The sequence below is a fragment of the Schistocerca gregaria genome, chromosome 8 (genome assembly GCF_023897955.1).
Source record: "Schistocerca gregaria isolate iqSchGreg1 chromosome 8, iqSchGreg1.2, whole genome shotgun sequence".
NCBI lineage: Eukaryota > Metazoa > Arthropoda > Insecta > Orthoptera > Acrididae > Schistocerca > Schistocerca gregaria.
In genome coordinates this window covers 500,738,903-500,753,724 of record NC_064927.1, presented here as the reverse complement: position 1 = coordinate 500,753,724, position 14,822 = coordinate 500,738,903, and the positions used below count along the sequence as shown (strand labels likewise).

Sequence of the window (14,822 nt, the reverse complement as noted above, 5' to 3'; positions counted from 1 at the left end):
TCCCGACACTTGACTCCCTGTTTCTATAAGGCACTTGCCGTCCCAGGTACCAACTTTTACTCTAATGAATGAATTACATATGTCATCACCTTTATCAGACTGAACACATTCATACAACAAATCATTTGCAATTTCACTAAAACAATGACTTCCTGAATTACAGTTACCTATATTACTGTCACTTGTATTACCTACTGTCATTACATTAACATACACATCATGAACACTGTCACTTGCATTAATAATTTCATTAACCCAAACACTTTCATCAGTATAACATTGTTAGTCACTAAGGTATTTGTCCTTCAGTTGTTCAACAATAATATGATTACTAATTTGCCACCAATCATTGGGTATATCTACTACATGCACAATATCATTATATCCCACAACACTTAATGCTTCCATTTCCTCTTTCAAACAAACAAAGTATTTCTCACCATCATCATGCACCATTAAATCTTCATTTTCCCCAAATACTACAATCATCAACCTCTCTCTCCTGAAAATTTAGTGTTGCTTTCACACCCAAGTGTTTTTACTTCTTTACTCATTAAATCAGTGTCAACAATTTGCTCACCTGGTTCCCTCATCAGTGCTTCAATTCCTAAATCATTTAAATTGTTAACCTGCTGGTCCCCTGACAAACTAAAAGTTTCTGCCCACTCATAAAATTCAACTAAGTCAATTACTTCCTCTGGCTCTTTATTACAACCAGTGTGTTCACTCCTCTTACCTGCATTTTTAGTGTTAGGCGAGGAACAAGTGTCATTCTTAACAGATACACATTCGTAAGATAACTACTCATTACTTCAGATGTATCTTGTGGTACAGTGTAGACACTGGTGTTTGTCCATTTATTATCTGTGCTTTTCACCCCTACCTTGTGGACCGACAATGGAGTGGATGCTAGCTTTTTCTTCATGACTCCCCTTAGAATTTTGACTCCTGGTGTCACTATGTTCATGCCCATTCCTATTCCTGTTTTCAAACTCTCTGTTATTATTTCTGTTCCAGTTGTTCCCAGATTATTCCCTTGAATTGAAATTATTATTATTGTGACTATTTTGTTCCCTATGACGAAAACTGTGGTTGTTAGACCTACTGTTTTCCCGTCTGCTAAAATTATTTCCACAACTATGATTCCCACCTCTCTGTGTATGACTGAAATAGTTTCGTGGTTTTCCCACTTTGCCTAAGATTCTGTCTAATTTGTCCATGTAATTTAGAAATTATCCAATGTTGTTATCTGGTCCATAAACAAGGTCTCGTTGTACATCAGTTGGCAATCTTCTCTTTAAAGCATCAATCTGTGTAAGCTCACCAAAGAGTTTACACAAATTTACAAGTTCTTCAATTGATCTTTACAAAACTGTTTTATAGTCCCCTGTGTTTCCCTATAATTTGGTCCATTCAGGGACTCTTTATCCTGGCTTGTTCAGTTTCAGGCCAGAACCGTTTTAAGAACTCTTTCAAATTATGCATAAGACATGCCCACAGAAAAATTTTGATTGACCTATGACAAAGATTCCCCCTCCAAATTTTTTTTTTCTTCAAACTTTCTCTCATATTATGCAGAAAGTTGTCCCTACAACTCTGCAGAAAGTCAACAGGATGCAAACTACACTCATTAGTAAAGTTTTTAACTGGAATGTTGGATAATAAGGTAATGTGTTCATAGAAAAAAAAAATTGTTAGCTACATCGTTGTTAAGTATTTTAAACTAATGATTTATCTCTGATACTTTAGTTTTTAGTTCAGTAACATTTGTCTTAGTTTCAACCTCATGGAGTTTTACAGTGTCACTGACTGTTTCCACTTTATCATTCACAACAGTTAGTTTCGAATCTACTCTACTTTCAAGATTTACAGCCATAGCTTTTACATTTACACAAACTGTATCTATTTGTCTGTTAACACTAACAAAACACTTTGCATTTTTCTCTCTGCCTGTGACCAGTGCTGATTGAAATTTGTTACTCAGACTACATTTTACTTCTCCCACTTTAGATTCTACCACCAAAATCTTTGTTTCTGCCCTGCCAAGTTTCTTGTCTATCTTTGATACGTCGTTGCGAAGTTTATTACCTCTAAGTAAGACATTGTCAATTTTTTAACACTCCCTTGAGATTCGACACTTTCTGATCTATGGCCCGAAAACTGTCAGCAACCGTCTGATTCATTTTTTGTAACTATTCCTCATTAGCTTGTAAGTGTGCTGCTACTGTTTGATTTAAAGCTAACGATTGTTCCATCATTTGTAACGTTGATTTTATGTTTTGACATTTCCCATTCTGGTGGATTAAGACATTGATCCGCTTCTTCGAATGACTCACGTTCCGTTTTTATTGGCATGTCGTAAATCCTCAGAGACCAACAAATTTTCACAATCCTGTGTGAATTCAGCACCACTTTCCTCTTTTACAATGTTCATTTCCATGAAAAAAATTTTAAAAAATGTTGTGACTCGCTGATCTTTCAAAGTGCCGCTGTGCAGTTACGCGCGTCCTCTACATGCGGCACTGTCTGCCAGCCATGGAGCAGCCGTGCCACCTAAGCGGCCAGCCAGCGGCCGCTAGACTTGGACTCAGTGCTGATTTGACTGTTACCTTGTACACATGTCTTATGTTGTCTACTCGCTCTGTGACTTACATGTATTGTGTCATTTTTGAAATATATGTGTTCAACTTGACGTTATAACAAAAAACACTACACAAATGTACTTATCTCTTCAGTGGATTTTCACTTGTGTGGTCTGTCCACTCATCTGTTTCGTTTCATCTCCCTTGACTTCCATGTATTGTACGTCTTTGCACCACATGGATATTAGACACAAGAAAATCCTATCTAAAAAAGGGTCCTGCAAAACATAGATTTCATCAGTCAATGTACATATAAATGTCTTTAATCCCGGCACAGAGCCTCCAGTTACCATGGAACCTCTCTACTATGATAGATTAGATTAGATTAGATTAGTTTTCGTTCCATAGATCCGTGTTGAGGAGATCCTCATGGATGTGGAACATGTCACCCTTTTTTATTTATTTTTTTAAAGCTGAAATAACAATACTAATAGTATAAATATATACAACACAACATTTGTTTCTATTAAAAAATTCGTCAATGGAGTAGAAGGAGCTTGCCACTAGTAAGTCTTTCAGGCTCCTTTTAAACTGATCTCTATTTGTAACAAAAAATTTTGTGTTTGCTGGCAAGTTATTGAAGATGAGTGTTCCTGAGTAGTGGACCCCTTTTTGAACTAAAGTAAGTGCTTTTAAGTCCTTGTGCAGGTCATTTTTGTTCCTGGTATTGTATGTATGAACTGAACTGTTTGTAGGAAAAAAGAGATATCTTATTTAGGACAAATTTCATTAAGGAGTAAATACACTGAGAGGCAGTAGTTAGTATACCCAGTTCTTTGAAGAGGTTTCTACAAGACATCCGTGAGTTTACTCCACAAATAATACATATTACACGCTTTTGGACTCTGAAAACTTTTGTTTGACTTGAAGAGTTACCCCAAAATATTATACCATATGACTTTATGGAATGAAAGTAGGCAAAGTATGCAAGCTTTTTCACTTTTATGTCGTCTATGTCTGCTAACACTCGAATTGCAAATACAGATTTGTTAAGGCGTTTCTGCAGTTCTGTGGCGTGCTCCTCCCAACTGAATTTATTATCAAGTTGTAATCCCAGGAATTTAAGAGTGTCCACCTCTTCTATCTGCTCTTCTTCGTACTTTATGCATATGCTGGGTGGAAAGCTCTTACAGGTTCTGAATTGCATATAGTGAGTCTTCAGAAGATTAATGTCAGTGAGTTGGCTTTAAACCATTGATTAATATCCATGAAAATATCATTAGCAGATCTTTCTAGAACTACACTCGATATACTATTTATTGCAATACTCATGTCATCTGCAAACAAAACGAACTCAGCTTCTGGCAGTGTAACTGATGAGAGATCATTAATGTACACAAGAAAAAGCAATGGCCCTAAGATGGATCCTTGTGGAACACCACATGTAATTTCTTCCCATTCTGATGATGACTGATGACTTAATTTACTAGTCCCTTGCACTGACACCCTTTGTTTCCTGTTAGTGAGGTATGACTTGAACCATTTTGCAGCACTGCCCGTGACACCATAGAATTCTGATTTATTTAAAAGGATGTTGTGGTTTACACAGTCTAATGCCTTTGACAAATCACAGAAAATACCTGCTGCTTGTAGCTTGTTATTTAATGAATTGAGTACATTTTCACTGTAGGTGTAAATAGCCTTTTCGATATCGGAACCCTTCAGAAATCCAAACTGTGTTCTTGATAATATGTTATTTGTGGTCAGATGGTTGAGAAGCTGCCTGTAGATTACTTTTTCTAAAATTTTTGAGAATGCTGGCAAAAGTGAAATCGGTCTGTAGTTTGATGGCATCTCTTTATCCCCTTTCTTGAATAGAGGCTTAACATCTGCATATTTCAGCCAGTCAGGAAATGTCCCAGTTATAATTGACTGGTTACACAAGTAACTTAGAATTGTACTAAACTCACAAGAACATGCCTTCATTAACTTTGTTGATATTTCATCGTAACCACTAGAATGCTTTGTTTTTAAAGATTTTATTATGGAAGTTACTTCTTTTGGTGATGTGAGTGACATATTCATGTTCCTAAAGCTATTTGTAAAGGCTAGTTTCAGATATTCAAGGGCATTATTTACTGATCTTGACACTCCCATTCTATCAGTAATGGATATAAAGTACTTGTTAAATAGATTTGCCACACTATGCCCATCGTTTACTAATGTGTCATCTACCCTTAGTGCTATTTGCTCCTGTTCCTTTCTGGTTCTACCAGTCTCCTCTTTCACTATATCCCATATTGTTTTTATTTTGTTCCCTGACATTGCTATCTTCTTCTCGTAGTGTATTTGTTTAGATGCCTGAATTACATTTTTTTAATATTTTACAGTATTCCTTGTATTTAGCTAAATCATCAGCATTGGAGCTATTCTTAGTCAACAGATGCATTTTCCTTTTTGTCTTACAGGAAATCTTTATTCCTTGTGTGATCCATGGTTTTATTATAGACTACTGTTTAATTTGAGTAACTTTTAGAGGAAAACAGTTTTCAAACATGGTACTGGCTTGTTCATGAATGTGTTATATTTTTCATTCATGTCATGAGCACTATAAACATCTTTCCAGTTCATATCTTTGAGCAGTTTTCTAAAACACTCAATTTTTGGTTGATTAAATACTCTCCTGTACTCAGATTTAGCAGTCTTGATAATCTGCTTAGAATTTACATCTAAAACAAGGAGCTGCATGTCATGATCTGATAGTCCATTTATTACAGGTTTTATGATATAATTTTGTTCCTTTGATTTGTCTATAAAAATGTTATCAATGGCTGCCCTTGAGGATTTAGTGATCCTAATTGGAAAGTTTACCGTGTGATACAAAGTTACTTCCATAAAGACACCATTACGCTGTGGCTAATGGATAACAAGTAATTTGTAGAGATGATCATGATGTCACTTATCTTGATGCTACTGAATATCCATTGTGAATGTGGCTTCGTTGTCTAGGTGATGTTTGATTCCTTTGCTGCTGTGGATGAAAAAGGTGCGGGGTTTGACTATTACTAGACTACCGAAAACATGAAGCAGGATTCCACGATTTTTTGTTTAGGGAAAAAAAAACCACATTTATTGTTAGAACTTTAAGCTTGAAAGTAATTTAGTAAATTTCACAACCTCAAATCCCAAAAATAAAGTACCACGTGCGTTGTGGACACGACACGTTTATCAAGAAACACACATAAAAACAACAAATCTCGACCACAGCCGAAACATAAGTGACCCAAATCACGTTGCTGACCAAGGATCACAGAGTCATATTAACAAAGAACTTAAGATTTCTGTATCGATTATTGATACTGCATTTTTAAGTTACATGAAATATCAAATAGCATAAAGGATAATTCAGTGACAATAATAATATGAGTGTCAGAATTGTACACATAAAGAATGCAAGTCATTGATAAGGGATGCCTTCAACCTGCACCACACAATCACCTTGCAAAATGAAGTGGTAACTGTTGATGTACATGTGGATTTTCTGTTGCCCATACTATGCAATTCTATGTATTGATATGTCCTTGGAGATGGAAATCAAAATTTAACCCAGCAAATTAAATATTATAGTAAAAGTGAACAATTGAGTCCCTGTGTCTCTTTGCATAATTTCAAAATACATTTACAAAATATCAACTTCAGAAATGCTCCGGTGTCAAGCGATATGAGAAGAAGTTTACAATTCCGAAATGGCAGGAAAAACTTATAAGCCTAAAAACATAATAGATAACCTCTTTGTTCCATGTTTGACAGTGTATAACTTTTCCATCTGTCATATTGTGCAGAAACTCTGGCAGTCAGTGTTATATGACTAGACTTTGAACTAGTGATATTCTTCTGTTGAAACTTGAATACATAACATGCTACGTGTTATACATTCATCGATACAGTATTTCTAGTTTACCTCAGCGGGGGTAACAAAAATTCGTTGGCCTCACTTTTCTACAATGAGAATCTGTTTATAACCACAGGGAGAGGTGGAGTTCTTTTTTTAAAACAATGCGCAGTGGTTAGGCGGCTTTAAGTCTCCCCCTCGTGTATGTGTGTTAACCACGCCCCGCCTCCCATCTGGGATCAGTTGCAGACCTATGAATATTATTGTTTGTGGAAACAGGCAGGATTCTATGAGCTATGGACTTAATTAATTAAAATATTTATTCAGATATCGCATTCAGTCCTCCTAACTTCAATTCTTGTATGCAGTTATGATCTTCTAAAAATGCTAGAATTTTTTTTTAAGTACCTTTTAGGTTTTTAAAGCTAAAATAGGCATTAACATTGAAATAAGCTGTTGCAGGTGCTATAAAATTAACAGTTTCACTTTCAATTAGGTATGAAATGCATAACTACAAGTTTATTTGCATCTAGGAACTCAAGAAAAGAATAGGCTTTAACCTAAAGTTCCATGATCTACTCCTCAGTATAGCAGCATTACATTCCCACTAGACACTCAAAGGAATTTCAAGTATATTGAGTGCTATGTAATGAATAGTGGGGTAATATAATTGTCACAAATTGTTTATTAATTGGTGCAAGGTGCATCTACACTTGGTATATGGGGCTATAATGTGAAGTAGGTGCATTAATTCACACAAAAAACCAAAACTGACAGATAGATGAACTTGTCACTTACTTCAATATAGTATTTGACAAACAAATTAGTGGAACTGGCAGAACTTGGACTATTCTTTTAAGAGATTACTGTGAAATAATGCAGATTTTTATCATCAGTACAAAATTCTTTTGCGAAGAATTGATCTGCTTCAATTGCAACGTTACTGGTAAGAATTCCATCTGTCCAGCAATTTTAACTTCTGAAACACATTTTAGAACTCTTGTAAAACATTGGCTGTAGAATGTTTGAACCAGCATCCAGTTTGATAAGAATTGTTTGTAAAAATTTCTGTTGTGTGGAAAAAGTATTTAGGACATTCGTTTTCTATGTTTTTTATAGGAACTTTAATTCCCAAGAGCTGTGTTGAAGCCCTCAGAGATGCTCTTTCATCAGATGCAGAGAAGACAGATGAACAAACATTTTGAGGAGGTGAAAATTGTTAACTCTAGGTGTAAGTATTTTCTGTTTTTATTACATATATATGTAGAAAAGTGACAAAAAGTGCGTCTTCCCACTTACCACTTCCTACATGAAACAAATTGCCAAATAAATGATAGCAGTTGTAGAAACTCTCTCTCTCTCTCTCTCTCTCTCTCTCTCTCTCTCTCTCTCTCTCTCTCTCTCTCTCTCTCTCTCTGCCTCTCGTAGTAGTATAGTTTTGGTGGTGACATGTCAGTTTGTGCTAATATTAAGGATGACGGTTAGTACTCTTGTGACATTAAATTTTTTTATTGTTGTTACTCCTATCTGTAGTTTCTACCCCCAACCCTTTCACCGTTTTGTTCACTTGCAAGGGTACATGCATTACTTCTGTTAATGCTTAGGTATTTTATCCAATTGTTCAGCATTGGGGGGGGGGTATCTCTGGAGGCAGAAACATTTTTTCCTTAACCATTGAACGTGGGTGCCGATTTTCATAACGTTGGTGGGCATGCGGATACTTTGCGCACATCTAAAGAATATCTGTTTTTATAGTACCAAGTTGAACATGTATGTGCAGAATCACAGTTTAATCTTAGTTAAATTAAACAACGATAAGATAAACTTTTATATTCAATAAACAACAAAAGAAACTTACATTATATTGATGCACACAAGTGTTACCCCACAGTAATGACCCAATCAAAGCATTAATTAGACAGTGCAGTTGCATCAGATCCCCAACAAACACTTATTCGGTTACTAATTACCTGCCTTTTTGTGGGATTATGCTGCTAGCTCGTATTCTGAGCATTTTCTTTCATTGATCCTAATTTTTTTTTCTTACCTAGCTCACTGTTTATTTTATATTACTGCAGCTCATTTTGATTTATGACAACACAACATATCACTTCGTTAGGTGAAGCAATAATGAAGGAATAGGTATGGGCTCACAGTTATAAAACGACAGTGGAACGGTAGAAGACAGTGTTATTTGTGGCTGGCACATTTTATACGTCGACGCACTTGCTCAAGGTTTGAATAGGGGTGTACCTCCAGTATTCTGATAAAGTAAGCCATAATCAGAATTTGGAAGTTTTTTACGCCATATAGGTGGCACGAACTAATCATAAATGCTTGTTATGTGGCCTTATCAAATTCTAAAATAAATACCATATAATACTGGTTTTATGTTCCTGGAATATAGTTTTCATGCTGTTAACAACATTATTTATCAGTCCCTTCTAATTAACTCTGTTCCCATCTGCGTTTGCATTGTTGTTATTATTAATTTCATACAATTTACTCACAATGAAACAACATAAACAGAGAAAAACAAAACAAAAAAAACACATTCAGAGATTAATGACACTTGCAAGCTGTCGACTTTCAGGTAATGTTCACAAACACTGTGGCATAAACTTCCTTGAGCTCTCTTCTACATAGGTCTGAATCATTAGAAGACAATAAAAGATGGAACAATTCGTACCATAATTGCTTTGTCTCATATCACTGCCAAGCTAACAATAACTATACAATATGCAGTGTTGTTTGTATTTGCATTATCAAACAGCATGTTCGATGAACTAGAACTTAAGTATTCTTCCTTAAATTCAATGGAAGGAAAGTTGGCAAAGATAAACTAGAGCTATGGTAGCACCCCTTCCGAATAATACATGAACTACCTTTGAAATGTTCAGATGCGGATCCTCTTATGTAAAAAGAGCGATCTATGTTAGACTTCTTAGCATATTATATGTGTGTGGGGAATCATTATACTCGATTTGCAGAGAGACTTTTCAAGTGGTGTATAGATATTTTTTTTTTTTTTTTTTTTTTTTTTTTTTTAAATGTGTAGTGATTTCTGAAATGATGGTTTGGTTGAGAAATAAGAGCAAAGCCTAACAATGTAGGCACAGTCACAACTCTTGCATAGTTTTGGCTTTTCTTATGGAATTCATCAAAATCTACGAGGTGTTGGTTAGTGTGGTATCTGACAGCATAGCTAAAATTTAAAAGTGGATAAAGTCCTGTCCTACATTTTGCTGCTGTACACATTTATTCAACATAAATCTGTTTCTTGTAATTACTTTTGGACTTTTGCTAAATTTTTGCTGTATATATCAAAAGTTTTGAATGTAGCTATGAACTAGAAAGCCAGAGAGAAAAAATCATCGCTTCTTTCCCCGTGCGTAGTATTTATTAACATGAAAAACTGCCGAGCTGTTTAAGTTTAATACTCAAAGTAAAACTACACTGATCAACCGTTATTACAGTCACACCGTTTGTCTTGCACACTATAGCTGTCTGTGCATCAAATTAGGAGCCGGAAACAGATGCCACTCTATTTGTTATGAGAAGAATCAACAAAGAAATTCCGTTACATACAGAAAATGAAGCTAATACGAGCCACAAAGCAATGGTGGTGGCATTCATCAACAATTTAATTTACACAAAACAGTTGAAAATTAAAATATAATGGAAAGTATAGTTTCTACTCACCATATAGCTAAGATGCTGAGTCGCAGAAAGGCACAATGAAGAGACTGTCACACAATTAGCATTTGGCCAACAAGGCCTTTGTAGAGATGAGACAGCACACACACACACACACACACACACACACACACACACACTCACACTCACACTCAAGCAAATGCAATTCACACAGACATGACCTCAGTCTCTGGCAGGTGGAGCCAGACTGTGAGCAGCAGGGGATTGTGGGAGAGGCAACTGGGTGGGAGTAAGGAGGAGGTTGGGGTAGGGAGGGGAAGGGATGGAAGGGTAGGAGTGGGGGTGGTAAAATTCTGCTAGGAGCGTGCAGGGAGGAGGTGGACAGAGGGTATGGCAGCTAAGTGCAGTTGGGAGATTAGACAGATGAGGGAGAGAGGGGCGTGGGGGAGGTTGTGGATAAAGTGAGACATAAAATGACAGGGTAAATTGCTGGAATAGACAGCTCTGCAATGCTGGAATGGGAACAGGCAAGGTGTTGGAGGCAGGGGTTGTGTAGGGACAGATGAGGATACTGTGTAGGTTCGGTGGGCTCTGGAACACCACTGTGGGAGGAGCAGGAACGGTAGTGGGCAGGACATTTCTCATTTGAGGCATGACGAGAGGCTCATATCCCTGTAATAGACCTAAATACAAGACCTGTCCCATACATCCTCCCACAACCACCTACTCCAGTCGTGTCACAAACATTGCCATCCCATCAAAGGCATGGCTACCTGTGAAACTAATCATGTGATCTACAAGCTAAGCTGCAACCACTGTGCTGCATCATACATGGACACTTCAACCAACAAGCTGTCTGTCCGCAGAAATGGTCACCGACAATTTGTGGCCGGGATCACCCTGTTGCTGAGCACGCTACCCAACACGATGTCCTTCATTGCAATGACTGCTTCACAGTCTGTGCCAACTGGATCCTTCCTACCATCACCAGATTTTCTAAATTGTGCAGGTGGGAACTCTCCCAGCAATATATACCACATTCCTGTACCCTCCTGGTCTCGACCTTCGTTAGTCATTGTCTTTACCCTCTTAGCCCCTTCCCTGTTGCCATTTCAGCACTATGCATCCCTCTATTCCACAAATGCAACCAGTCTTTTTAGTTCTCCTAGCACCAACCTGTCAGAACTCCGGAGAGGGGAACTTGCCCTTCAGTATATCCTCTCTTCTCGATATCCGCCAGGCTTCAATCTCCGCTAATTTCAAGTTGCCGCCGCTCATACCTCACCTGTCTTTCAACAACTTCTTAGCCTCTGTACTTCCGCCTTGACTGACATCTCTGCCCGAACTCTTTGCCTTTACAAATATCTGCTTGTGTCTGCGTATGTGCGGATGGATATGTGTGTGTGAACCCGAGTGCACACCTGTCCTTTTTCCCCCCTAAGGTAAGTCTTTCCATTCCCGGGATTGGAATGACTCCTTACCCTCTCCCTTAAAACACACATCCTTTTGTCTTTCCCTCTCCTTCCCTCTTTCCTGAAGAAGCAACCGTTGGTTGCGAAAGCTAGAAATTTTGTGTGTGTGTTTGTGTGTTATTTTATTGTGCCTATCTACCCCGGCTCTTTCCCGCTTGGTAAGTCTTGGAATCTTTGTTTTTAATATATTTTTCCCATGTGGAAGTTTCTTTCTATTTTATTTACAGGTATGTTGTTAGGTATGTTAGGTTATGAATAATGTAATGAACCTATGAAGGAATGCCTTTATATATATATATATATATATATATATATATATATATATATATATATATATATATATATATAATTGTTGGGTTCAAATTAATGATGATGTAAATAAAATAGAAAGAAACTAAGAAACTTCCACATGGGAAAAATATATTAAAAACAAAGATTCCAAGACTTACCAAGCGGGAAAGCGCCGGCAGACAGGCACAATGAACAAAACACACAAACACACAGAATTACTAGCTTTCGCAACCGATGGTTGCTTCTTCAGGAAGGAGAGGGAAAGACGAAAGGATGTGGGTTTTAAGGGAGAGGGTAAGGCGTCATTCCAATCCCGGGAGCGGAAAGACTTCCCTTAGGGGAAAAAAAAGGACAGCTGTACAATCGCGCGCGGGCGCGCGCGCACACACACACACACACACACACACACGTGTGTGTGTGTGTGTGTGTGTGTGTGTGTGTGTGTGTGTGTGTGTGTGCGAGTGTACACCTGTCCTTTTTTTCCCCTAAGGGAAGTCTTTCCGCTCCCGGGATTGGAATGGCGCCTTACCCTCTCCCTTAAAACCCACATCCTTTCGTCTTTCCCTCTCCTTCCTGAAGAAGCAACCATCGGTTGCGAAAGCTAGTAATTCTGTGTGTGTGTGTGTGTGTGTGTGTGTGTGTGTGTGTGTGTGTTTGTGTGTTTTGTTCATTGTGCCTGTCTGCCGGCACTTTCCCGCTTGGTAAGTCTTGGAATCTTTGTTTTTAATATATAGGCACAATGAATAAAACACACAAACGCAACCGGCGGCTGCTTCGTCAGGAAAGAGGGAAGGAAAAGGAAAGATGAAAGGATGTGGGTTTTAAGGGAGAGGGTAAGGAGTCATTCCAATGCCGGGAGCAGAAAGACTTAACTTAGGGGGAAAAAAGGATAGGTATATACTCGCGTACACACACATACACGCATATCCATCCATACATACACAGATACAAGCGGACATATTTAAAGGCAAAGAGTATGGGCAGAGATGTAGGTCAAGGCGGAAGTGTGGAGGCAAAGATGATGTTGAATGACAGGTGAGGTATGAGTGGCGGCAACTTGAAATTAGCAGAGATTGAGGCCTGGTGGATAACGAGAAGAGAGGATATATTGAAGGGCAAGTTCCCATCTCTGGAGTTCGGATAGGTTGGTGTTGGTGGGAAGTATCCAGATAACTCGGACGATGTAACACTGTGCCAAGATGTGCTGGCCGTGCACCAGTTGTTGTCTTCAGTCCTGAGACTGGTTTGATGCAGCTCTCCATGCTACTCTACCCTGTGCAAGCTTCTTCACCTCCCAGTACCTACTGCATCCTACATCCTTCTGAATCTGCTTAGTGTATTCATCTCTTGGTCTCCCTCTACGATTTTTACCCTCCACGCTGCCCTCCAATACTACATTTGTGTTCTCTTGATGCCTCAGAACATGTCCTACCAACTGATCCCTTCTTCTAGTCAAGTTGTGCCACAAGCTCCTCTTCTCCCCAATTCTACTCAATACCTCCACATTAGTTATGTGATCTACCCATCTAATCTTCAACACTCTTCTGTAGCACCACATTTCGAAAGCTTCTATACTCTTCTTGTCTAAGCTATTTATCGTCCATGTTTCACTTCCATACATGGCTACACTCCATACAAATACTTTCAGAAATGACTTCCTGACACTTAAATCTATATTCAATGTTAACAAATTTCTCTTCTTCAGAAACGCTTTCCTTGCCATTGCCAGTCTACATTTTATATCCTCTCTACTTCGACCATCATCAGTTATTTTACTTCCTAAATAGCAAAACTCCTTTACTACTTTAAGTGTCTCATTTCCTAATCTAATTCCCTCAGCATCACCCGATTTAATTTGACTACATTCCATTATCCTCGTTTTGCTTTTGTTGATGTTCATCTTATATCCTCCTTTCAAGACACTGTCCATTCCATTCAACTGCTCTTCCAAGTCCTTTGCTGTTTCTGACAGAATTACAATGTCATTGGCGAACCTCGATGTTTTTATTTCTTCTCCATGGATTTTAATACCTACTCCAAATTTTTCTTTTGTTTCCTTTACTGCTTGCTCAATATACAGATTGAATAACATCGGGGAGAGGCTGCAACCCTGTCTTACTCCCTTCCCAACCACTGCTTCCCTTTCATGCCCCTCAACTCTTATAACTGCCATCTGGTTTCTGTACAAATTGTAAATAGCCTTTCGCTCCCTGTATTTTACCCCTGCCACCTTTAGAATTTGAAAGAGAGTATTCCAGGCAATATTGTCAAAAGCTTTCTCTAAGGCTACAAATGCTAGAAATGTAGGTTTGCCTTTCCTTAATCTTTCTTCTAAGATAAGTCGTAAGGTCAGTATTGCCTCACGTGTTCCAGTATTTCTACGGAATCCAAACTGAATATATCTGAAAATATATATTTTGTGTGTGTATTTGTGTGTTATTTTATTGTGCCTGTCTACCGTCGCTTTCCCACTTGGTAAGTCTTGGAATCTTTCTTTTTAATATATTTTTCCCATGTGTAAGTTTCTTTCTACACACAAAATTCTAGCTTTCGCAACCAACGGTTGCTTCTTCATGAAAGAGGGAAGGAGAGGGAAAGACGAAAGGATGTGGGTTTTATTGGAGAGAGTAAGGAGTCATTCCAATCCCGGGAGCGGGAAGACGTACCTTAGGGGGGAAAAAAGGACAGATGTACACTCGCGCACACACACACGTATCCATCCGCACGTACACAGACACAAGCAGATATTTGTAAAGGCAAAGAGTTCGGCAGAGATGTCAGTCAAGGCGGAAGTACAGAGGCTAAGAAGTTGTTGAAAGACAGGTGAGGTATGAGCGGCGGCAACTTGAAATTAGCGGAGGTTGAGGCCTGGCGGATATCGAGAAGTGAGGGTATACTGAAAGGCAAGTTCCCATCTCCGGAGTTCTG

General features: G+C 38.2%; 1 protein-coding gene across 3 annotated transcripts in view; it reads left to right on the top strand.

Moving 5' to 3' along the window:
• LOC126285359 (protein strawberry notch) overlaps window positions 1-14,822 on the top strand; it is a 263,199-nt gene that overhangs the window by 228,841 nt on the left and 19,536 nt on the right. For all 3 annotated transcript variants that reach the window (XM_049984680.1, XM_049984681.1, XM_049984682.1), the window contains one exon: window positions 7,594-7,705. In XM_049984680.1, the coding sequence (XP_049840637.1) occupies window positions 7,594-7,679 (86 nt within the window). In that variant the 3' untranslated portion in view covers window positions 7,680-7,705. The remainder of the gene's footprint in view (window positions 1-7,593; window positions 7,706-14,822) is intronic.